General features: G+C 40.3%; 1 protein-coding gene across 2 annotated transcripts in view; it reads left to right on the forward strand.

Annotated features, from left to right (window-relative positions):
• Window positions 1–19611, forward strand: part of UGGT1 (UDP-glucose glycoprotein glucosyltransferase 1) — a 110795-nt gene extending 91184 nt beyond the window's left edge. For both annotated transcript variants that reach the window (XM_005909980.2, XM_070359948.1), the window contains 10 exons: window positions 1131–1215; window positions 2584–2672; window positions 3130–3234; window positions 4467–4551; window positions 5566–5748; window positions 7161–7321; window positions 8486–8600; window positions 13067–13183; window positions 13607–13775; window positions 15513–19611. In XM_005909980.2, the coding sequence (XP_005910042.1) occupies window positions 1131–1215; window positions 2584–2672; window positions 3130–3234; window positions 4467–4551; window positions 5566–5748; window positions 7161–7321; window positions 8486–8600; window positions 13067–13183; window positions 13607–13775; window positions 15513–15538 (1135 nt within the window). In that variant the 3' untranslated portion in view covers window positions 15539–19611. The remainder of the gene's footprint in view (window positions 1–1130; window positions 1216–2583; window positions 2673–3129; window positions 3235–4466; window positions 4552–5565; window positions 5749–7160; window positions 7322–8485; window positions 8601–13066; window positions 13184–13606; window positions 13776–15512) is intronic.
• The last annotated feature ends 3902 nt before the right edge of the window (window positions 19612–23513 follow it).

Here is a 23513-nt window from a genome sequence, read left to right on the forward strand (position 1 = left end):
GGAATGATTTCCATTAGTTATTTGAAAACAACATCATGTTGTGTCCTCATCTTAGCTTCATAGAATCTGATCTGACACACATGAAAGCAATGTGAATTTCGGCATATTTCTTACCAAGAAAATAGAAGATTTTTGTATTATAATTATATCTTCATTGTACATGGTAGGGTTTTCTCCAATAAATGTTTTCCCTAAATATGGTTTTAAAGAATTTTAGTACTGTCATTAAGAGCTTATCTGTTGTCTTTCTAAACCCCGTGCCATCTGTATGCCCTTTTCTTAGCCACTCTTCCCTCTAGGGTGTGTGGGCCTCTTTCCACCTAGCAGTTGAGGGCTCTCTTCCTTCTGTGCTTCCTGGGCTCTGGAATGTTCCATGCTCCCTATCAGAATCTCACCTTTGCCCATGAACTCTGCTCTCTGTTGGATGGAAGTGAATTCAGTGAATTCATATTTTATCATGGCTTTATATAATTAGCATCTTAAAAATTGGTGACTGGAAATTTTAGACATTATCGTTGATTAGGGAGGAAACACTCTCTTTAAATTTTCTCCTCTGCTCTGTCTGCTTGCAAACAGAGCTTGTTTTAGTTCTTCCTGCAGAGTATGGACGCTAGATTGAGTACATGGCCCGGACTTGGCTGTGTGCCTCCAGGAAGGACAGAGTTGAAGCCTTTACCAAACTCTGAAGTAGAGCTGTGTCTTGCTATGCGTAAAGTAATGCGTGCATGTGCACTCAGTCATGTCCGACTCTTTGCGACCCAGTGGACTGTAGCCTGCCAGGCCCCTGTGTCCATGGAGTTCCTAGGCAAGAATATTGGAGTGGGTTGCCATCATACTCTTGCCAGCACTGGGAGCCTCTCAGTGTATGGAAGGTCATTCAGTGAGGGGCTCCAGAAGGAAATTTGGGCTGTGACCAGTTCACATGTTCAACATGTAAGGGTAGAGATTTTGACAAGTGCCTCTGTGTTGCTTGAAGGGGTTTTCTGCAGGTTGTGAGAAAATAATTTGTTCAGAAAAAACTCCTTTATGATGAAAGATGGTGGAAAAATACATCAGATTGATGTAAGTCCATTTACTGCAACTTGAGAATTATGATTTGTGATACCTGCCTTCCTTTCTTCTTTTCTAAGTCACGACGGTACAGATTCTCCACCCGATGCTGATGAAGTTGTTGTTGTTCTCAACAACTTCAAGAGCAAAATTATTAAAGTGAAGGTAAGTTTGGTATATTAAGGCAGCCACTCTATTTTAGTTGATAAAAGCAGCAGTAACTTGGTCTTTAGTAGCTGTTATATAAAAATATGTATCTTTAAACCAGCTCCAAACTATATGAGGTGATGGGATGTGTTAACTCCAGAAAAAGTGCTGTTATTATGGTGAAAAAGTTGCACAGCTGTGTCCTACTCTTTGTGATTCCATGGACTGCAGCCTGTCCCACTCCTCTGTCCATGGAATTCTCCAGGCAAGAGTACTGTAGTGGGTTGCCATTTCCTCCAAGGGATCTTCCTGACCCAGGGATCGAACCCAAGTGTCTAGCATTGCAGGCAGATTTTTTACCGACTGAGCCACTAGGAAAGCCCGATCATTTCACAGTATAGAGCTGTACCAGGCCATCATGTCCTGCACTTTGAATTTACTCAGTGTTACTTGTCAGTTATATCTCAGTAAAGCTGAGGAGAAAGGAAAGAAACCCACCTAAGACTAATTCACCTTTGGGATTTTACTGTAGCCTTATAGCAATTCGGCTTGAAATGCAAAGCATATTTTGTAAATACAAGTTTGTGGCTTTCTTCAGCTGAGAGGTTGCGCCTTTTGGGTTATCTCATTGAGCAGTGCAGGTCTCATTTTACATGAAATGTTTTCATAGATACCGCTTTGTTTGTACAATCACAGTTCACATTATTTTTTGAGAACTGGGAAGAATGCCAATGAGAATTTCAGCAACAATAATAAATGGTGGTAGCCTTATTTAATTTCTTCTCACTTTTGCTTTCTGTTCTTAGAACTTTGAAATTCCTAGTGCATTATATTCAAATAAAAGATATTATGAGACAGTCATTATACTTTAAAATCTAAAGCAGGCCACACATGGTTGAGCAGAAAAATGATCCCTATGCTCTCAAGAAGTTTTAACCCCTCTTTGCACTAGTCAGTCCTAAAACAAGGCTGTCACGTGAGATGACTCCTTCCTGGCAGCTGGAGCATGTGCGCACTGTACTCTTTGCCTAGAACTAGAGTTAGCTTGGTGAATGCATTTCTGTTTTTACTTAAACTGTAAGGTTCTTTGCCCGTTTTTCAAACTAGAGACAGTTATTATCTAGTTACAAGAGGTTGCTATCTCCTCATTAAGATTTTAATGTGGTATGATGAGCATAGTTCTGTTGAATGTGTCTGGACTCATTCAACAGAATTCAGCATTCATGTTCTGTTGAATGTGTCTGGACTCAGAGTATGTTATATCTGCTCGCAGGAGAATTCACTCTCTAGTGTGGTCAGTATTCAGTGAGCATCCCGTGAAGATCAGTTCAGTGCCTCCTCAACCCAGTAGGGAGAGTGAGATTCATCACATGTGACTGATTGCAGGTTCAGAAGAAGGCAGACATGGTGAATGAGGACTTGCTGAGCGATGGGACTAATGAGAATGAATCTGGATTTTGGGACTCCTTCAAATGGTAAATTGGCATCAGAAAGAAGTGATGTTTTTAAGGAAAAACTGAGATGTAAATGCCATCCCTCCCTTCTTTTGAATATAGTAATCCTGTCTGGGCTTTTCAGATTCTGCTCTTTGCATCCACTTGTGTGTAGAGTAGATGAGTGTTCCCTACTGAGTTACTGAAAGAGGTTAGTGTCCCCTCATAGTGGAGTTCCTTCTGTGCCTGACTTCCTAACTCCTGTTGGACTTTTCCTGCTCTTTGGAGAGTTGAGTGGTAACTGCTCAGTTAAATTTGCATTGTTTGTTTTGCATTCTAGTGGACTAGTCCAGTCTTCTCCTGAAGCTCCACAAGGCCCTCTGGGCAGCCTCCCTCTCTTTGTCCTGGTGGGAAGCACCGTCTCCTTCCCCTCCCCTTAAAGGGCAACATGTCTGTACCAGCATTTCAAGTATTCTTGTTTTTACCTTCTTTATTGTAGGGGCTTTACAGGAGGACAGAAGACCGAGGAAGTGAAACAAGACAAAGATGACATAATTAATATTTTCTCCGTTGCATCTGGTCATCTCTATGAAAGATTTCTTCGGTTAGTCATGTTTGGTTATTTCAGTGTATATGCATGAATTTGTCATATTGTTCATTAGGGAATACACGTTTTATGGGATTCTGCCCATTATACTTCTTTGGATTTGAGGCACTCTGAGGATTGTGTATAGATGATTATATATTGTTTCGATTTGGCCAACCTCATGAAATGGACTATATAATATATAGTAAATGAATCTGTAGAGCTATTATAAGGTTATAAACCTTTAAAACTACTGTATGCACATGATAAAGAGTGGCTTTTCATTGTCCACCAAACATTGCCAAGGATAGAGAATAGAGGTGGAACAGGGCCATGGACCTGCCTTCTGATGACTTGTAGGAATTTAGAGCCAGGAGGGATTTTAGTTGTGTTTTATAGACAGGCTGAGACTTGGAGGGTAGCGGGACTCGACTGAGGTCACATAGCCAGAGTGGAGGGGAGGCACAGGCTTGGCTGGTGAATGCAGCCGCCACCAGGGGGAAAGCCCTCAGGGGCGCCTTGTGGTCAGTGGTCAGGGGGGCTTGGCTGTGAATATGCACCTTTGCCTGGCAGTGACTCTCCTAATGCCAAGGCTCTTTTTTACTTGTAATTTTCCACTACAAATCTAATATAGCAGATAATCAAGATGTCATTTTACTCATGTTTAGCTGTCATATTCCCAAGAAATATATCTGACCTAGAATTGTAATGTCAGATGTTAACAACCACTGAATTTAATTAAATTCCTTGACTCAAAATTTGTTTCTGTTTTCCAAGTAGGGAATCCTGAAGCTATGATCATTTGCCATCCCCTTCCCTCTGCCTACTGTCCTCCCTGGCTGGGCTCCCCGATGTAGGCTGGGAGAGGCAGTGCTATTACACAGCTGCTAAGGCTTCACCGACTTCTTTTTAGAGTGATGTAGTCGTTAAACACAACCTCCGTGATTCATTTGTACCATAATTAATGTGTCAGTTCATAAAGGAGTTTATTTTAAGGTGTAACGTAATTAGAACACATGCCTTTATTAGTCTGGTGTATTTTTATAGGTGATAAGTACTTCTTTCTCATCCAGTGATGACTCTATAAAATGAATAAGTGCAAGTTTCCAATTTCCACTATTCAGGGTCTCTCTTTGCCTAACTGAGCCATTAGTTAGCTCTGCCATAAAGAACATTGAGTCTAGTGATTGATTTTGTTGAGATTAAAAAGATTTGAATGATTGTTATTATTGTTTGCTTTTGTTTGACAGCATAATGATGCTATCAGTACTGAAGAATACCAAGACTCCAGTGAAATTCTGGTTCTTGAAGAATTATTTGTCCCCCACGTTTAAGGTTTGTTCCTTAGGCTTTGAAAAGGAAAACATTCTTATTAAGGAGATATATACAGTGCAATATACTGTTTACTACTTCTACTTTATCTGTGTATTTAAAAATTTTTTCCTTTTATTAGGTTACTGTAATTCACCTGCATAATTATATGTTGATTATTCTTTCCCCTGTCTGTTCGGGGGGAATAGTTGTTATAAAACTGAGCATAGAATTACGACTTGGTTGAAGCTTAGATAACATAAGAGGAGAGTCTGTTTCTTCCGTTTTGATGAAGTAACATTTCTCAAGCATGAATGTCCTCATTTAATGAGAAAGCGCAGTACTGGTTCCAGTGAGAAGGATGGTTTGTTCTGTTTTGAACAACTGTACCCAGTGATCTGTGGAAGTAATATATCATCTGTGCAAAGCAAAAACACACATGGAAAGTTTAGAAAGTTTTCTGCTTTGTTTTTATCAGTATTTGTCATGCAAATTGATTTATTTGCATCTTTTTCTTTGTTGTTCTGTAGAATTTATTAAGCAACTTTTAATATATTCAGTAATATCTCTCCTAGATAAATAATTCACTTCTGGTCCCCTAGGGTACTTATATTTAGAATCTGAAAGACTTGATGGCAGCAAACTTGTTCAGAGTATTTGAGTTTGCCATGTCATTCCCTGGATTAGACTTAGTGGTGAGAAAGGCTTAAAATCAAGCTCAAAAAAATGTTTTACTGAAATCAAGTTTAGACAAAGTCCATTTCCCTTAAACACACACACACATAAATTAGTTATATAAAAGCCTTCACTTAAAGATTTCTGGTCATCTCATGTGTGATTAGAAATCATAAAAAATGGAGATTTGACAGAAAGTTTATATGTATTCTTTACGTAGTCACAAGTTAGTCAGGGTCACATTCCTTCATTAGACTGCTGATACAGTAAATGTGTTTTACTTGTGCCATAATTGTGGTTTGTTGCCTGACTTGTTTTTCTTAATCAAAGTAAATGCTTGTTGTTCTCTGTGTCTGCAAATAGGAGTTTATACCTTATATGGCGGACAAATACAATTTTCAGTATGAGCTTGTCCAGTACAAGTGGCCCCGGTGGCTTCACCAGCAGACTGAGAAGCAGCGCATCATCTGGGGTTACAAGATCCTCTTCCTGGATGTGCTCTTCCCACTGGTTGTGGACAAGTTCCTGTTTGTGGATGCGGATCAGGTGAGCTCTCAAAGGCTGGGTTTCAGCAGTGCAAATTAAGGGCATTAAAGTTCCTTTTCCTTTTTAAATGATTTTATCTTTCCAGTTGTGGGAAAATACACACTTATTTTACATTATTCAGAATATGTGAGTCTATTTGCAGAATAGCAGTGGTGACACAGACATTGAGAACAGACTTATGGCCATGGCTGGGCAGCGGGGAGGAGAGGGTGGGGGGTATTGGATAGATTAACAGGGAAACATACATTACCATATGCAAAACAGACAGCCTGTGGGAATTTGCTGTCTGACTCAGGGAACTCATACTGGGGCTGATAATAACCTAGAGGGCTGGGATGGGGAGGGAGGTGGGAGGGATGTTCAGGTAGGAGGAGACATGGGTAAACCAATGGCTGATTAATGTCGATGTTTGGTAGAAACCAATGCAGTATTGTGAAGCAATTATCCTTCAATTAAAAAGAAAAAAAAAAAGAATATATGGAAAGGTATCACCAGATGTGGTCACTTTTAAAGTTTGCGTTCAGTGTATCTCCTTTCATCTTTCCTCCTGTGCCTCTTTTATGTAGTTGTGATCACATCATTTATGTAGTTTTGTATCTTAAATTTAACTCATTTAATATACAAACTAAAATTGAAAAATTTGCCGGTTTAACAAAACACTGCTTGCTGTCATCTCCAGTCATTTGCCCCAAAGCTAGGAGTTATTGACGTGGGTAAGAGAGGGGGTTGGTGCCTGGCCTTGACCATATGGAACTCTTCAGATGGTCTTCCTGCTATCAGGAAGACAGCTGACTTAATTAAAAGGAACATACAAATTTTAGAGCATACACACTCAAAAAGTGTAAATATACTTCTGCCCTACAGCCTTTGCCTTTATCCTGAACTATCTAAAACCCGAGTTCCTCATCTGAGTGGAAGTGATGTAATGTGTGCAGAAGTCATTTGGACAAAAATCATCCACTTCTTGGGAATTCTGCCCCACCTGGCTCATTTGTATCACAGGTGGCTCAACATGAAGCCTGCTTTCCTAGTTCTGCGATCACATTTCATCCTTGCTGAGCACTTACTGTGTGCCAGGCATCGTTCTCCATCTGTCATACACGAGTTCACGTGACCCTCCCACCAAGCCTGTGAGATGTCCAGTTTAGACCCAGAAACTGAGTCACAGAGAGGCAACACGATGTGAATCTGTTTTACTCCTGCCTTTTTTTGAACACTTAGAGTACTGTGTCCCAAGCGCTAGGCTAATCATCTTACGTGCCAGAGAGGACAGTCAGCCTAATCAAGAAGCAGCCAGGCTTGAACTGGGATTGCTGCCTGTGCCACTGACCAGTCCCTGAGCTGCCCTCAGTATTTTTAGGAAACTGCTCTCTGCATGGGTGTTAAACAAGTGACTGTGATCCTTTCTTCAGATTGTACGAACAGATTTGAAAGAGCTAAGAGATTTCAATTTGGATGGTGCTCCTTATGGTTACACTCCTTTCTGTGACAGCCGCAGAGAGATGGATGGCTACAGGTTCTGGAAGTCAGGGTACTGGGCCAGTCACTTAGCTGGGCGAAAGTACCATATCAGGTAATGAGAATGTTATGGTTTGATTTTCATTTCCTTAAAATTAATTTTGTGTATTTAAAATTGTGAGTAGGTAACATGTTAATGTGGTTCAAAAATAAGAACTATAAAAAATAAATAGTGAAAAGCTGCCCTGTTCTGTCTACTTACTGTGTCTCCTAGAGTTTTTTAATTTTTAGGTAAAAAACTATGACTTCTTTTTTTACACAAAATATATCCTACCTTATTTACAGTTTTGTGCTTTGCTTTTTTAACTTGATGTTTCTAGTAGACCTTACATCAACATGTAGAGAGAGACCTTTTTCCTTTTTGTATCAACATATTATTCCAGTACATGTATCACTGTGGTCTTGCTATGACATACAACGTTATTTGTTGTTGTTTAGTCACTAAGTTGTGTCTGACTCTTAAGACCCCATGGACTGTAGCCTACTCCTCTATCCATGGGATTTCCCAGGCAAGAATACTGGGGTGGGTTGCCATTTCCTTCTCTGGCAGATCTTCCCAGTCCAGGGATCGAACGCTCATCTCCTGCGTTGGCAGGCGGGTTCTTTACCACTGAGCCACCAGTTAAACACACAATTTCCTATATTTCAAATATACCTATAGAATAGATTCCTGAAACTCCTAGGTTAAACAGTGTGTGTATTTGTTGTACATCTGTTGTTTCTGTATATTATCTTCTCTGAGAAAAGTGTGATTTGGACAGTAGGGAAACCTGTGGGAAGCAACATATATAGAGAGAAATATTGGGATGTTGGTGATTAAGTATTGTACTGTATGCCCTTGATCCGAAGGAACTATAACACTTGGTTTTTTCCTGTGTAACATTTAAGATATCATCAGGATATCTTTGACTAATGATTATTAATTACTATAGTTTTTATTATCAAACCTGCTGACATTTGCTAGAAACTTCTTTTGCCAGAGATTATTTCCTTTGGAACAGTGACAGAATGAGCTTGTGGTACCAGAATATGGGTTTTGTAATCACTTCCTGAGCATCTTTGAAGTGGTACATACTGACTGTGAGCTCTACTGAAGAGCCTCAGCTTACCTTTTCCACGAGAAACCAGAATGTTAGCCTAGTGATCTGTTCCATTCATCAGTGGGGTTACTTTTTCTGCCATAATCCATGGTTATAACAAGTGGATTTTCTCTATCCAGTGCACTGTATGTTGTGGATCTGAAGAAGTTTAGGAAAATAGCAGCTGGTGACAGACTCAGGGGCCAGTACCAAGGTCTGAGTCAGGATCCTAACAGCCTTTCAAATCTTGATCAAGTAAGTGGCCACTTTTTTTGGTTAACAGTTTTGGTGATGGGTGTACAATGTTGTGTCAGAAAATGAAATAGTATTTGCTTCTCATTTCTCTCTGTTGAGATAGTGTTTTGTTTTTTTGTGGAAAGGAATTTGTGTTTATTGGGGGGGTGTGTGATTTTTATTTGCCCTTAAGAGAGGACATAGTGGTAAAAAATATGATAGGCCTGATGTCGGTTTGGGGAGGGAGATGGAAGGAGGGCACTGCCATATCTTCTCATTTTGTGCCCAGCTAAGCTGATAAATTTGTTTCTCTGCCTGCTAGGGTCAGTTTGTTTCTCTTCTTTAGGAACCAACTATCACAGCACAGGATATAGTATTATTATTTCTCTTTTTTCTATATCAAAAACCATGGTGTTTTTTTAAGAAGTTTAGCTGAATCACTATTTATTAATGCTAAACATTTTTTAGAGATGAGATTGTAGTTTGTGCTTTTGGTACATAGTTTCACATACTTTGTTTTGCTTAAGTCTGCTTTAAACATTTTTCAACCTTTATTATGATATTTAGCACCTATAAATAAGAGTGTACAAAACAAAATATGTAAATACATATTCATATGCATCAATGAAGTACCACACAGCACACACCCATGTACTGCCATCCAGTTTAGGAAATTCAACATTCTTCCAACTCAAAAGCCACCCTCTTCTGCAACAGCATCCTAGCTTTTGTGGTAATCATTCCATGGCTTTTCTGTGTTGAGTAACTACTTACACATGTGTCCTTAAACACTATAGTTTTGCCTGTTTTTTTCCCCTGCCTGTCTCAGTGGGATTATACAAGGTGTACTCTTTTGAGTCTAACTTCTTTTGCTTAACATTATGTTAATGAAATTCATCCATGCTGCTGTATGAAATGGTACTGTGTTTTGTTTATTATAAATTTGGATTGTTTTCCATTGTTGTCTTCCATGGATAATGCTGCTGTGATCAGTTATACATAATCTTGGTTGATGCAAGACATTTGATGTACATGCAAATACATGTACACATATTGCAGTTGTGTATACAACTACAAGTTGAATTGCTGAACCATCAGATGGGTGGATCTTTATCTTTATTAGATAATTCCAAACAGTTTCCAAAGTAGTTCTGATTTATACTCCCATCAGCAGTGCAAGGATTCCTGATGCTCTGTGTTTTGAGTAATACTTATTGTTAATCGAATTGATAAGATGTGAGCTAGCATCCCATGTGGCTTTCAACTGGAGAGTTTCATCTGTTTATATTTAATGTAATTATTAGTGAGGTGGGATTTACATCTGCCAGTTTCTTGTTTTCTATATATCTTTTGTGTTTCTCAGTTCCTACATTACTGCCTTCGCTCATAGATGTTTGAATTCCCCTCTTGTTTCTTTCACTGTATACGTGGAGATTTTCTGGGTTTTTGTTTGTTTGTTCTAGCCCTGTTGCTCTAGTCTGAGAAAGTATTCTGTATGATTTTAGGCATTTAAAATTTGTTGAGCTTTGCTTTTTGATCCAGATATGGTCAGTTTTGGTAGACATTTCATCTGGTTTTATACCCTGCAGATGTTAGATGTGATGCTTTTCTTTGTATGTCCAGTAGGTGAGGTTTAGTGATAATGTTGTTACTGAGTCCAAGTGCAGTCTGCTTGCTGCATGACAAGGCAATAAATTGAGAGATGAGGTGTTGAATCAAGGAATAGCAACTTTATTTGGAGACCTGGGTGTCCAAGAAGATGGTGGACAGGAGTCCTAGAGTACTATCTTATTGGGGATGCTAGTTTCTTTTATAAAACAGAGAGAGGCTGGAGGTGAGGAAGTAAAGTGAAGAGGCTGGAAGTCTTGCAAAATATCTCCTGGTTTGGCCAGCCTCTGGGAGGGGATGTGTTGATTTCTTCTTTCCTGCAGCCATTCACAGGTGGACAAGATCAACATGTTTCTCTAAGCTGAACAAAACCCCTTGAGTTTACCTTTCAGGCCGAGGGACAGGGTTCCCCAAGGCAGGCCATTATGTATGCTTGTTACTATAGAAAGCATCCTTTTAGTGATTTAGAAAGCATCCTCTAGTGATGACAAAAGCAACAGAAAGCATAAGGTAGAGAAACAGATCCAACAGAGTCAGCTTTTGTTCTTTCCTGTTACATTCTGTGTGTTTTGTCTGTTTTTCTATTAGAGGCAATTATGTTAAAATCTCTTTCCATAATGTGAAATCTTGTCTTTAGTTTTGTCAAATTTTGCTTGATGTACTTAGAGACTATATCGTTCATTGCCTAGAAACTTAGAAGTCATATATATTTCTGACAAGTTAACTTTTTATTATTTCTGTTGACGCTTTTTGGGCAGGGGCTTGAAGCGTGCTTCATCTAATATTAGTATAGCTACACTGGTTTTCCTTTTAGTTAGTGTTTCATGGTGTATTTTTTTATCCTTCTGTTTTCAATAGTTCTTAATCCTATGTTTTAGTTCTGTTTCCTATAAAGAGCTTATATTGGTTTGTTTTTTCATTTGGTGTGACCGTCATTTAATTTGAACATTAATCCGCTGATAGTAAATGTAATCACCAACAAGTTTGGCTTTTCCACAGTCCCCTTGCTTATGCCATATGTCCTGTGTTTCTTTTTTTTCCTTAGTTTCTTTCCAAATGATCGAGAGTTTTTAATAATTCTATTTCCCTCTATACAGTTTTAAATAATTTTTTAATGATTAGCCTAGAGGTAACAGCATGCATTTCTGACTTTGCAAAGGCTAATATTAAATAGTGTTTTACCCAGCTGCTGGACAGTGCAAAGACATTAGAACAGTTCTTCTCAAATTTTAGCATAATAAAAAAAAAAAATCACCTGAAGAACTTACTAAAGCACTAATCTTTGGGCCTCAATCCTCCACAGGCTGATTTAGTAGGTATTGGGTTGGACCTAAGAATCTACATTCTGAGCAAACTCTGTGCTCCAAGTCCACATACTACATTTTGAGTAGCATTGTCTTAGACCTCATTAACTCCGTTTATCCATTGTTCAGATCAAGTAATATTTCATTGTATGTGTATACTACATTTTGTTTGGCTATTCACCTGCTGGTGGACATTTGGCTTATTTCCATCTTTTGACTGTTGTAAATAATGCCTCTATGAACATTGGTGTGCAAGTATCTCTTTGAGTCCCTGCTTTCAGTTCTTATGTGTGTATACCCATAAGTGAAATTATTGGATCATATTGGTTGTTTGTGTCTTTGGACAATAGAACATTTTATTATTAATGTGTCAAACTCAAAAGTTTTACTAAGAAAAAAGCTTCAAAGCATAGAGTACAGTTGGCTTCAGAAAACATGTGGGCTTCATCTCCCTGGGATCAAGCCTCAGTTGACAAGGTGAATGTAGAGCTTCCTTTAAGCAAAACTTTGACATTACAAGAGCCACATTCAGTGCTTAATTGGCTTTTAGAAGGCAGTGCTGTTTTTCTTAGAAATGCCCTCAGGAAGGGAAGTCTGTTGTTGCTGTTCAGTTGCTAGGTCATGTCCAACTCTCCTGACCCTGTCAACTGCAGCAGGCCAGGTTCCCCCGTCCTTCACTATCTCCTGGAGTTTGCTCTAATTCATGTCCATTGGTTCTAATCATCTCATCTGCCACCAGCCACTTCTCCTTTTGCCTTTAAATCTTTCCCAGAATCAGGGTCTTTTCTAATGAGTTGGCTCTTTGAATCAGGTGGCCAAAGTATTGGAGCTTCAGCTTCAGCATTAGTCTTTCTAATGAATAATCCAGGTTGACTTACTTTAGGATTGACTGGTTTGATCTCCTTGCAGTCCAGGGGATTCTCAGGAGTCTTTTACAGTACCACAATTTGAAAGGATCAATTCTTCAACGCTCAGCCTTATGGTCCAACTCTCACATCCATACATGACTACTGGAAAAACCATGGCTTTAACTATGTATATGGTTCTTTGTCAGCAAAGCAGTGTCTCTGCTTTTTAATTTGCTGTCTAGGTTTTTCATAGCTTTCCTTCCAAGGAGAAAGCAGACTATTTGTGAGTATTAGCCTAAAGTTTTTCAGGCGCTTCTTATGGGTAGGTGTTTTATGGATCATCTAAACTTTGGTTTTTAAAAACACCATCAATAAATACTGTAGGTACTTTACAGTTTTTGCTAAGGACTCTCTCTGTTTTAAAATTTTGTGATTGGCATGTGATATGTAATGAGCAGCTAATTTGCTGTTCATTTAAATTTCCCCTAGCACTTTATTTCTAAATATTCTGTTTTGTATTTTATTGAAGCATAGTTGATTTACAATGTTGTGTTAATTTCTGCTATACAGCAAAGTGATTCAGATATAATATATGTTCTTATTCATGTTTTTCCATTATGTTTTATAATAAGATATTGAATATGCTTCCCTGTGCTCTATAGTAGGACCTTGTTGTTTATTCTCCTAGAACTTCAGATTGTTGTGTTCTGTCTTCTCTACTGAATAGGATTTGCCCAATAACATGATCCATCAGGTGCCAATTAAATCACTCCCTCAAGAATGGCTTTGGTGTGAAACGTGGTGTGATGATGCCTCTAAGAAAAGGGCAAAAACAATTGATTTGGTAAGTTGTCTGTGGCTCTTTTCTGCATTCAGTCCAGTCTGATGTATAGCTAGATAATTTGGTCTTTCTCTGTAATTGTGTAGTTCAGGGGTTGGAGGACTTCTTACAGTAACCTCAGCAGGAAGGCAACTCCTCTATTGTCTAATGGGGCTGTGTTCACTGTTTAGAATCCATGAAGGTACCATTTGTCTTCCAGATCACTCTGTGCCTTGTTTTTCCAAATGGACTTTCTCTTTCTGCCTTCCAGTACTGCTCCACGACTTCTTTGCAGAAGCTTTGTATGGCCTCTACCACATTGCTTCTCATATCATTGTTCTTTTTGTCCAGTTAGGACCGACAACCCAAGAATAGAAACACCTCTGAATGCTATATAGTATACCCTTCCTTTAACTCGGTTGAAGTACGTTATTTTGATTTTCACAGTGTAATAATCCAATGACCAAAGAGCCCAAGCTGGAGGCCGCTGTTCGAATTGTCCCAGAGTGGCAGGACTATGATCAGGAGATCAAACAGCTACAGCACCGCTTTCAGGAGGAGAAGGAAATGGGAGCACTGTATAGAGACAAGACAGCAAAGGAGGCAAGCCGAGAAGGTATGTACAGATCTTTGGCTTTAGGTAGGTGCTTCTTGGCCTGTCTGATTTCTGTTGCAGAAACAGAATCTTGTAAGAACAGGAAGAATCAGTTATTCAGTCTTCCATCGTGACATCTGATAGTCTATATTTTTCACTTTGCTTATTCAATTGGACTTCTAGACAGTATTTATTAATGTAATTGCTGCCTTTCTTTCTTCCTTTTTTTCTTTTTCTTTCTCCCATCCTTCTTCCTCTCTTCCTCCCTCCCTTCCATCCTTCCTTCTTTTGTTTTCTTTCTTTTTTTGAAGAAAGAGTGCTTTGTGATTATTATTGTTTAGGTTTATGAGTTTTGTGATACATGACATACACTGGTTTCTCTACTTTGTGTACATTTTGAGTGGTAGCCAGTCTAAAAAATTGTTAGAATACAAAAAGTGACTTTATATAAACCTTTAATAAGATTTACTCTGGATTTTAATTTATTCAGCTCAAAACTAATTCTAAAAAAGCAATTATAGAAATGGATCTTGAGTGTTTCACCTAAATATCCTGAAGACTATGCCATGATATTAAAATCACAGCTGAAATGTTGGACATTCACCATAAAAATAATTAAATTCATCAGTAAAACATAAAGATTTTCATAAATAAATGTGTAAAGAATGTAGACATGCTGTTTAAATAAGATAAAAACCACAAATAATAAATGAATTTGAAGAAACAGTAATCAAATTAAAGGACTCTAGCATTACTATTGGAGAAGGCAGTGGCGCCCCACTCCAGTGCTCCTGCCTGGAGAATCCCAGGGACGGGGGAGCCTGGTGGGCTGCTGTCTATGGGGTCGCACAGAGTCGGTCACGACTGAAGTGACGCAGCAGCAGCATTACTAAAAGAGTGTACATGCTGGTAATGCCAGGTTTCTCTGGTGGCTCAGATGGTAAAAAATCTACCTGCAATGTAGGAGACCCAGGTTTGATCCCTAGGTCAGGAAGATAACTTGGAGAAGGGAATGGCTGCCCACTCCACCGTTCTTGCCTGGAGAATGCCAGGGACCAGGGCAGGCTGCAGACTGTAGGGTCATAAAGAGTTGGACATGATGGATCAACTAACACTTTAACTTTTGGTGATTATTCCATTTGCTGGGGAAGATGGTGGTGAAACTCTACTGGGTGAATCTTGTTGAAGCTGTGTGCATTAGAAAAATCCTTGTTAAAAGGCAGTAAATCAATCATCAGGATTCATTTAAATTTTATATCCTCAATAATTCCTCTCTTGAGAATTTACCTTGGAAGAAATACTTCAATACAATAAAGAAGATATATACATGGAGAAATTTATTTAATATCATTTATTTTTTTAAAGGCATTGGAAAACAGTTTAAACACCCAAGACTAGAAAATGGTAAATTACACTGCTATAGAGGAAAATGTATACGTTATTAAGTGAAAAAAGAAGAATCCTGACTAAATATATGTGCATTTTTACTAGAAGTAAATATTGTACTTGTGAAAACAATTTAGAGGGAGTAGGGGTATACAGTTAGTTTCAGTGTTCTTGAAAATGAAAATGTATTATTTGTTTTTGCTTTCAAAATATGACACAAACACGTTAAACCAAAGCTCCTAAAAATTTAAAAAGAGAGATACAGTGGAGGTGGGGCACAAATAATAGGTTTCAGTAGCAGAATATGCCCAGTCTGTACTTTATAACTTGATAGTGATCCGTTTTTTCTCCACTTGCTCTCCTTTTCCATAGGACCTCAGACACATGAGGAATTATGATCTCCACGGAGGATAGGAAATTATACCATTTGAAAAACACTTTTTATATTAAATGCTAGTTTTTTCCAATTTGTCTATACAACTGCTGATGAACCGACTGGGCGTGCCGCCCTGTTCATCCTGACTCCCGCACGCTGGCAGCTCTGGATCTCTGGAGTTAAGGCTTTCTACTAGATTCGAACCTCAAAGGAAGACAAGAAACTGATCTTTGGGGGACTCTATGAAGAGCAGGCCTCTCACCAGAAGAGAAGATGGCAAAAGCAACTGGAAGAGAAACAAGCCCACACGTGCTGCAGTGTCTTAAGAGGCCACTAGCCGGAGCCGCCGGGTCCTCCTGACCTCAGTCCACGGGGAGGGGCGGCGGAGCTCCTTGCAGCGGGGGCCACCCTTCCGGGCGGGTAGTGGGTGGGGCGGCGCCCATGCGAGCCTCTCCGGGTTTGCGCCAGTGGGCCCCTGTGCCCTTACCCGGCATCAGGTTCATTGTTAAATTGAAACCCAATGAACAATCATGTGTCTTCAGGCTAAGCTCTGGGCAAATTAATTTGGGGAGAGGACGAGGGGAGGACGGGGTGGGTTGGGGTGAGGGTAGGGAAAATAGCAGCAGTAGGAGGGCTCTGGAATGTTGGGGGAGGGGTCATGAGGAAAACCAGAAATTGGCCTTTCTCTTTTATAAACTGTCAGAACCATTGTGACTAATATGAAATGAAGACATTATTCTTATTCTGCACCCAGCCCCAGTGAACTTTTTAAGTAATTGTTTTGTAAGCAATTTTTGTATTTGCAAAAATCTTTGCTTTCTCTTCCCACTTTCTTACAGGAAGTCTGTTATTTCCTTATTGGATACAGCCATAGTAAGCCTCTCTAGTGATCCACCTTGAGGGGTTCAGAACTCCCTCAGGAAGGTCACCACATCATTTACCCGCTGCTTCTCTGCAGAATTTTTGTCTCTCAGACCCAGGGGAAGTTGGCTTTGTCTTTTCTCTACAAAAGACTCCCAGATCTGAGACCAGGAGAGATTTTGATTGTGTAACTCATGTTTTTATAAATACACCGTTCTGTAGTTCTTTCAGTTTAAGCCAGCAGACGTTGCCAGCCTTCCCCTCGTTCTGACTCTACAGAGTTGCTTCTTGAAGTAAGAAGGACTCATGAGTCATGGCTTTTTGTGTCGTTAGCAACCCGGAACAGCCCTTGCGCAGCAGCCTTTCCTGCTGGGTGGGCAGTGCTGGGAGGCACCCAGAGGAGTCTTCGGGTTGTGTGAAAAACTGCAGGTCCTGCTCCCCGTCTGCCCAGGCTGCAGGCTACAGCTGCAGAGCACTCCATAGACTCCTTCCAGGGTCTTAGGACAAATATCAAATAATTAATTTTTTTCCATATTCATATGCAAGCACTAGTTCAGGAGTCTGTAAGTCTGAAGGAGCTTTTGAGTTTGCTTTTGTAAAAACTGGGGAGGAGGGACTTGTAGATAAATTGATCCAAGACTAAAAAGGTCCCTTAGAGTTATTGCTGTTGACAAAGGCGGTAGTGTGATCTATCCCCCCACCCCCACCCCCCAACACTGCTCCTCTACTGGTCAGAGCAGCTAAAGGGATAGATTCAATGAGGATGAAAGACATTTGCTCAGCTTCATCTGAGGTTTAATTAAGTCTTCCGAGAAGCTGCTGTCGCCACCACTTGTGTCTATAAACCATGGGCACAGTGGTGCTTTTTTCCAGTTTATTTTCTGGGATATTGAGCAGGAAATAACATAAAGTCACTGGGATATGCTTTCTAAATGCTGGTTCCCTGGGTCATGGAATAGGGCACCTTTCCACCTCTTTATGCCTGGTCTCTCATGCATATTCTGTATGAGGAAGGTGCAGTGTGAAATCTATTCTCTGTTCAGTGTGTATTCTCATTGCCCCTTACCACCCTGGATTTAAGTCTCTAAATATGCAAGACCCAGCCTGCTTCTGAGATGGCCTCAGACCCTCCTCCTCATGCCAGGAATTCTTGGTTCATGTGGCATAAGATCTTCCAAAACGAATCTCTAGCACCCTAGGAAATGATGCTGCCACAAAAATTTGGTCTTGGTCAGCTTTGTCTGCTGTTTCTACTGTGTGAAAGCAAATTGTGACTGAAAAGATTGGTAGATTTTTTTTCTGAGAAACATGAATTGATTTCATTGAAAAGTTGAAGCTTCTGGAAACTGTTCACAGTGTGTTGTTTTTAACCATCATGTATATGTAATGAATCTTTTTCTTTCATCATGCCATAATAGAAAACTTGTCTTAATCAGTGCCAGAGTGATATGAAATAACGTGACATGTCAGAATGAAATGCAACAGTGTGACTTTTTGTGTTCTGTGAACAGTGATATTTGATTGAGGTCAAAATGCATGTAACACAATCTGCTGTTGGGGCTGTGGGGACATGCCTGTGTTTTGTTTTAAAATTGTCCTCTGTACGTAGCACATTGAGGATGATGGTGTGTTAGTTTTCCATACAATTGATAAAGTGTTGAATCTCTCACAATGCATTTCAGATTGCACACGCATCTGGTAAGCCCATGTATTTTGTGAACTCGGCTCTCTGGAGAGAGCAAAGGTTTTATAAACATTAAGAAGCAGTTCCAAGAATGGAGCTTAATTTCCTCTGCTGTCCTCACGACTTCCTATTACGAACCTTCTTAAGATTCTGATGGAGTAAACAACGGTTATATGGTTGCAGAGTCCCTGATGGCCAGGGACAGCAGTGCAGCTTCCAGAAGAGACTGGGAGGAAGGAAAACCCATTCCCTTTGGCTGGGAGTTACACCATACTGCCACTGTGACCTGGAGCTGGCCAGATACCACCCTCAAAACGAGTACGATTCCCCTTCCCCCACACCTGCTTCATGAGTAAATTTAGGTACTTGAAAGCAGTTTTTTACCCCCTACAATTGTCATGAATGGTTAAAAGAAATGATTCAATGCAGGAGTTCCAAGGGAACATCTAGTGTGTTTTTCTGAATAAAATGATGTTAGTACTGTAGTATCAAATTTCATGGAACTATTAAAGTTTTTGTAAAGCTATGTAATGGAAGATTTCTCTTGGTAACAACAAATGGAGGGTGCATTGTGTGCAAAGTTATTTACATTTATATTCCATTGTGTAATTTTAATAGTTTTTTAAATATTTTATTTTATGGGGACATTTTTGTGGGTTAATCAACTTGAATATTGCTGTTAAGTGTCTAGTCTGGTGGGATAAACTTTTTAATTTAAATTTCTGTTTTCTCAGTCTTGACATAGTGAGGAAAGATCTTTAACCTGACAGAGTTCACCAAATGTAGACATCGTTAACTCAGGTTGTCACTGCCATTTCAGAGTATCTGGAGGATACCAGGTCCTCTTTTATTATTTGCTCTTTGAGCTCTCAGCCTAATGCAGAAATGACTTTTCTGGGTGGCGATGAGTCCGTGCACTGACTGGAGGATCTCTCCCTGTCAGGGTGTCATGAGTGCTGACAGTTTTTAAAAAACAAATCAGGAAATCAGCTTCCGAGGTAGTCCAAAGTGAGGCCATCTCCTGAGCCCTTTCCAGTTACCTCACAGCACAGAGGCCAAATGTGGCAGATTTAAGTAGGACATGAGTTAGGGTATGAACCAGGGCCTTCATCCCACCTGTAATTTATGCATCGCCTTACTTGTCACCTTTTAGATTTCCTCAGAGAAATGGGTATAATTCCTCTTTAAAATGAAAATAGCAAAATACAGTAACCTAAGGTCAACAATTTGAGACAAGAATATGAAGTACCATGTTTTCCAGTCACTTGTTTTTGGTAATAATAAGGTAAACATGGAAAAACAAAGTAAAATATTAGAATTTTTAAAGAAACTATGTACTTTAAAAAAACCCTTTGCAACTCTTATGTTTTACTGTAATCATGTTCTATGAAATGCACCATAGGTTCGGGTGCTGCCCCTTGCTTTGGAGCAAGCACTGGGGTGCTAAGTGTCTGCAGAGCCCTCTGCGCCGGAAATGAACTGAGAATGAATTTCTGGTACTGTAATGAAAATAAGGTCAACACAATAAACTTTTCCTTCTCTTCTTTAAAGCCCCCTGGTCTGTCATTCAGTTCTTCGGTCTAGGAAGAGTAGATGGTTAGAGCTCAGAGTTCCACGCCTTCATCTGACACACGCAGCAGGCCTGGACAGGAGGAAGAACTTTACCTGAACATCCTGTCTAGTGAGGAGCTGGGTCCAGGTGCAGCCGATTCTTTCGGTTCTCAGGAGAACGTTTAGGCCTTTTCTAGGTCCCAGACTTCGGGGAACTGCTTCAGCAGGATCTGGTAGGCAAGCTACTCCAGAAGCACTAACCATAACAGGAAGGATGTCAGGGCCTTTGTTCATTTTGGAAATTCTCCGAACTACTCTGGGGCTGGATTTAAGGTTGAAGATACAGTTCTCGCTTTTCAGGTGCTCACTGGGCACTGCAGGCTGGTGTAACGAGAGCTGTTGCAGAAGTGGAGGCTGGGGAGGGGCCCTTGTGACTGTGAGAACAGCGAAGAGCACCTGAGGTGGAGGAGGGGTTCGGTGGCCAGGAAAAGCCTATACAAGGAGATGGCGCTTAAACTGAAGCTTGAGGAACAGTAGCGTTACCCACAGAGAATGAGGGAGATGGGGATACAGGGAGGAGTGAGAGCTGGTGTCGTCTCATTTAGGGAGTCACGTGTGAACCTCTGTGGCTGGTGTCATGGACAGAAGAGAGGTGCTGGAGAGGGGATCTGAGTTGGTCTGGGGCCATCAGAAATCTGGGTGCCGACACGAAATCACATTTTTCTTGTAAAAAAATTACCACTGATGTATATAGCATGTGAAGGTACAAGTACACAAACATATACCTTGGTAGATTTTCAAAGGGGGAAAATCCCAGAAAGGAGGAAGCCACAGAGATTTGAATTTGCCTTACAGGTGTCTGGTACTGGGGGGAAAACATTTGCATTTGTGTCCCACCAGGTGAAAGAGCCTGACGTTGGGAAAGATTGAAGGCAGGAGGAAAAGGCAATGACAGAGGATGTGATGGTTGGATGGCATCACCGACTCAATGGACGTGAATTTCAGCAAACTCTGGGAAATAGGAAAGGACATGGAAGCCTGGCGTGCTGCAGTCCATGGAATCACAAATTGTAAAAGATGATGCTGTGAAAGTCCTGCATTCAATATGCCAGCAAATTTGGAAAACTCAGCAGTGGCCACAGGACTGGAAGAGGTCAGTTTTCATTCCAATTCCAAAGAAGGGCAATGCCAAAGAATGTTTAAACTACCCCACAATTGCACTCATTTCACATTACTAGCAAGGTAATGCTCAAAATTCTTCAAGCTAGGCTTCAACAGTATGTGAACTGAGACCTTCCAGATGGACAAGCTGAATTTAGAAAAGGCAGTAACCAGAGATCAGATTGCGAACATCTGTTGGATCATAGAAAAAGCAAGAGAATTCCAGAAAGACATCTACACTAAAGCTTTGTGTGGATCACAACAAACTGTGGAAAATAGAGATGGGAACACCAGACCACCTTACCTGCCTCCTGAGAAACCTGTATGCAGGTCAAGAAGCAACAGTTAAAACCAGGCATGGAACAATGGACTGGTTCCAAATTGAGAAAGGAGTCACCTTGCTTATGTAACTTCTATGCAGAGTACATCATGGGAAATGCCAGGCTGGATGAAGCAGAAGCTGGAATCAAGATTGCCAGGAGAAATATTAATAACCTCAGATATGCAGATGACACCACCCTAATAGCAGAAAGTGAAGAGAAAAAGCCTCTTGATGAAAGTGAAAGAGGAGAGTGAAAAGTCTGGCTTAAAATTTAACATTCAAAAAACGAAGGTCATGGTGTCCAGTTCCATCACTTCATGGCAAATAGATAGGGAAACAATGGAAACAGTGACAGACTTTATTTTCTTGGGCTCCAAAATCATTGTGGCCTGTGACTGCAGCCATGAAATTAAAAAACGTTTGCTCCTTGGAAGAAAAGTTATGACAAACCTAGATAGCATATTAAAAAGCAGAGACATTACTTTGCCTACAAAGGTCCATATGGTCAAAGCTATGGTTTTTCCAGTAGTCATGTATGGATTTGAGATCAGATCAGATCAGATCAGTCGCTCAGTCATGTCCGACTCTTTGCGACCCCATGAATCGCAGCACGCCAGGCCTCCCTGTCCATCACCAACTCCCGGAGTTCACTGAGATTCACGTCCATCGAGTCAGTGATGCCATCCAGCCATCTCATCCTCTGTCGTCCTCTTCTCCTCCTGCCCCCAATCCCTGCCAGGATGTGAGGCCTGGAACATAAAAAAGGCTGAGAGCCGAAGAACTGATGCCTTTGAACTGTGGTGTGGGAGAAGACTCTTGAGAGTCCCTTGGACTGCAAGGAGATCAAACCAGACAATCCTAAAGGAAATAAGTCCTGAATATTCATTGAAAGGACTAATGCTAGAGCTGAAACTCCAATACTTTGGCCGCCTGATGCAAAGAGCTGATTCGTTGGAAAAGACCTGTATGCTGGGGAAGATTGAAGGCAAGAGAAGAGGACGACAGGGGATGAGATGGTTGGATGGCATCACCGACTCAATGGATATGAATTTGAATTAACTTTGGGAGATAGTGAAGAGCAGGTAAGCCTGGTGTGCTGCAGTCGATGGGGTTGTAAAGAGACACAACTGAATGACTGAATGATAGCAACGGTGTTAGAGGTCAGTAAATATTCAGGGCTTTCCACTGAATCCAGGTCCTGGCCCTAGGATGAAAGGCTAATCTAAAATAGATTCACTCTGTTGTTTTAGTTGCTAAGCTGTGTCTGACTCTTTGCAATCTCATGGACTATAGCCTGCCAGGCTCCTCTGTCCATGAAATTTCCCAGGCAAGAATACTGGAGTGGGTTGCCATTTCCTTCTCCAAGGGATCTTCCTGACTCAGGGATTAAACCTGCATGTACTGCATTGCAGGTGGATTCCTTACCACTGAGCCACCAGGGAAGCTCACTACTCTAATAAAGTCTAAAATCAAAATGATCCGCTAGTAACTTAACTCCCTACTAAAACAAAATGAATAGTTTTCATGTGAAAATTAATGAATCCAGAGTCTGTACATCATTCAGAATGTCCAGTATACAATATGTATCTAATGTCTGATTTATATGTCATAAATCAGACATAAGAAATAGAAATGCATGACATATAAATGAAGCAAAAAAAAAAAAATCAAGAGACAAATAGGCAACCAGAATATTGAAAGTATTGAATGAGAATTTAAAATAACTATTCAAAAATGGGAAAGGAGTATGTCAAGGCCGTATATTGTCACCCTGCTTATTTAACTTATATGCAGAGTACATCATGCAAAATGCCAGGCTGGAAGAAACACAAGCTGGAATCTAGATTGCCAGGAGAAATATCAGCAATCTCAGATATGCAGATAACATCCCTCTTATGGCAGAAAGCAAAGAGGAACTAAAGAGCCTCTTGATGAAGGTAAAAGAGGAGAGTGACAAACCTGGTTTAAAACAACATTAAAAAAATGAAGATCATGGCATCCAGTCCCATCACTTCATAGATCAGGAAACAATGGAAACAGTGACAAACTTTATTTTCTTGGGCTCCAAAATCAATGAAGGTGGTGAGTGCAGCCATGAAATTAAAAGACACTTGCTCCTTGGAAGAAAAGCTATGACTAAACTAGAGAGCATATTAAAAAACAGAGACATTACTTTGCTGACAAAGGTCCATCTAGTCAAAGCTATGGTTTTTCCATTAGTCATGTATGGATGTGAGAGTTGGACCATAAGGAAGGCTGAGTGCTGAAGAATTGATGGTTTTGAACCGTGGTCTTGGAGAAGACTCTTGAGAACACCTTGTACTGCAAGGAGATCCAACCAGTCCATCCTAAAAAAAATCAGTCCTGAATAGTCATCGGAAGGACTGATGCTGAAACTGAAGCTCCAATACTTTAGCC

This window comes from Bos mutus, chromosome 2, assembly GCF_027580195.1.
Source record: "Bos mutus isolate GX-2022 chromosome 2, NWIPB_WYAK_1.1, whole genome shotgun sequence".
NCBI classification, from domain to species: Eukaryota; Metazoa; Chordata; class Mammalia; order Artiodactyla; family Bovidae; genus Bos; species Bos mutus.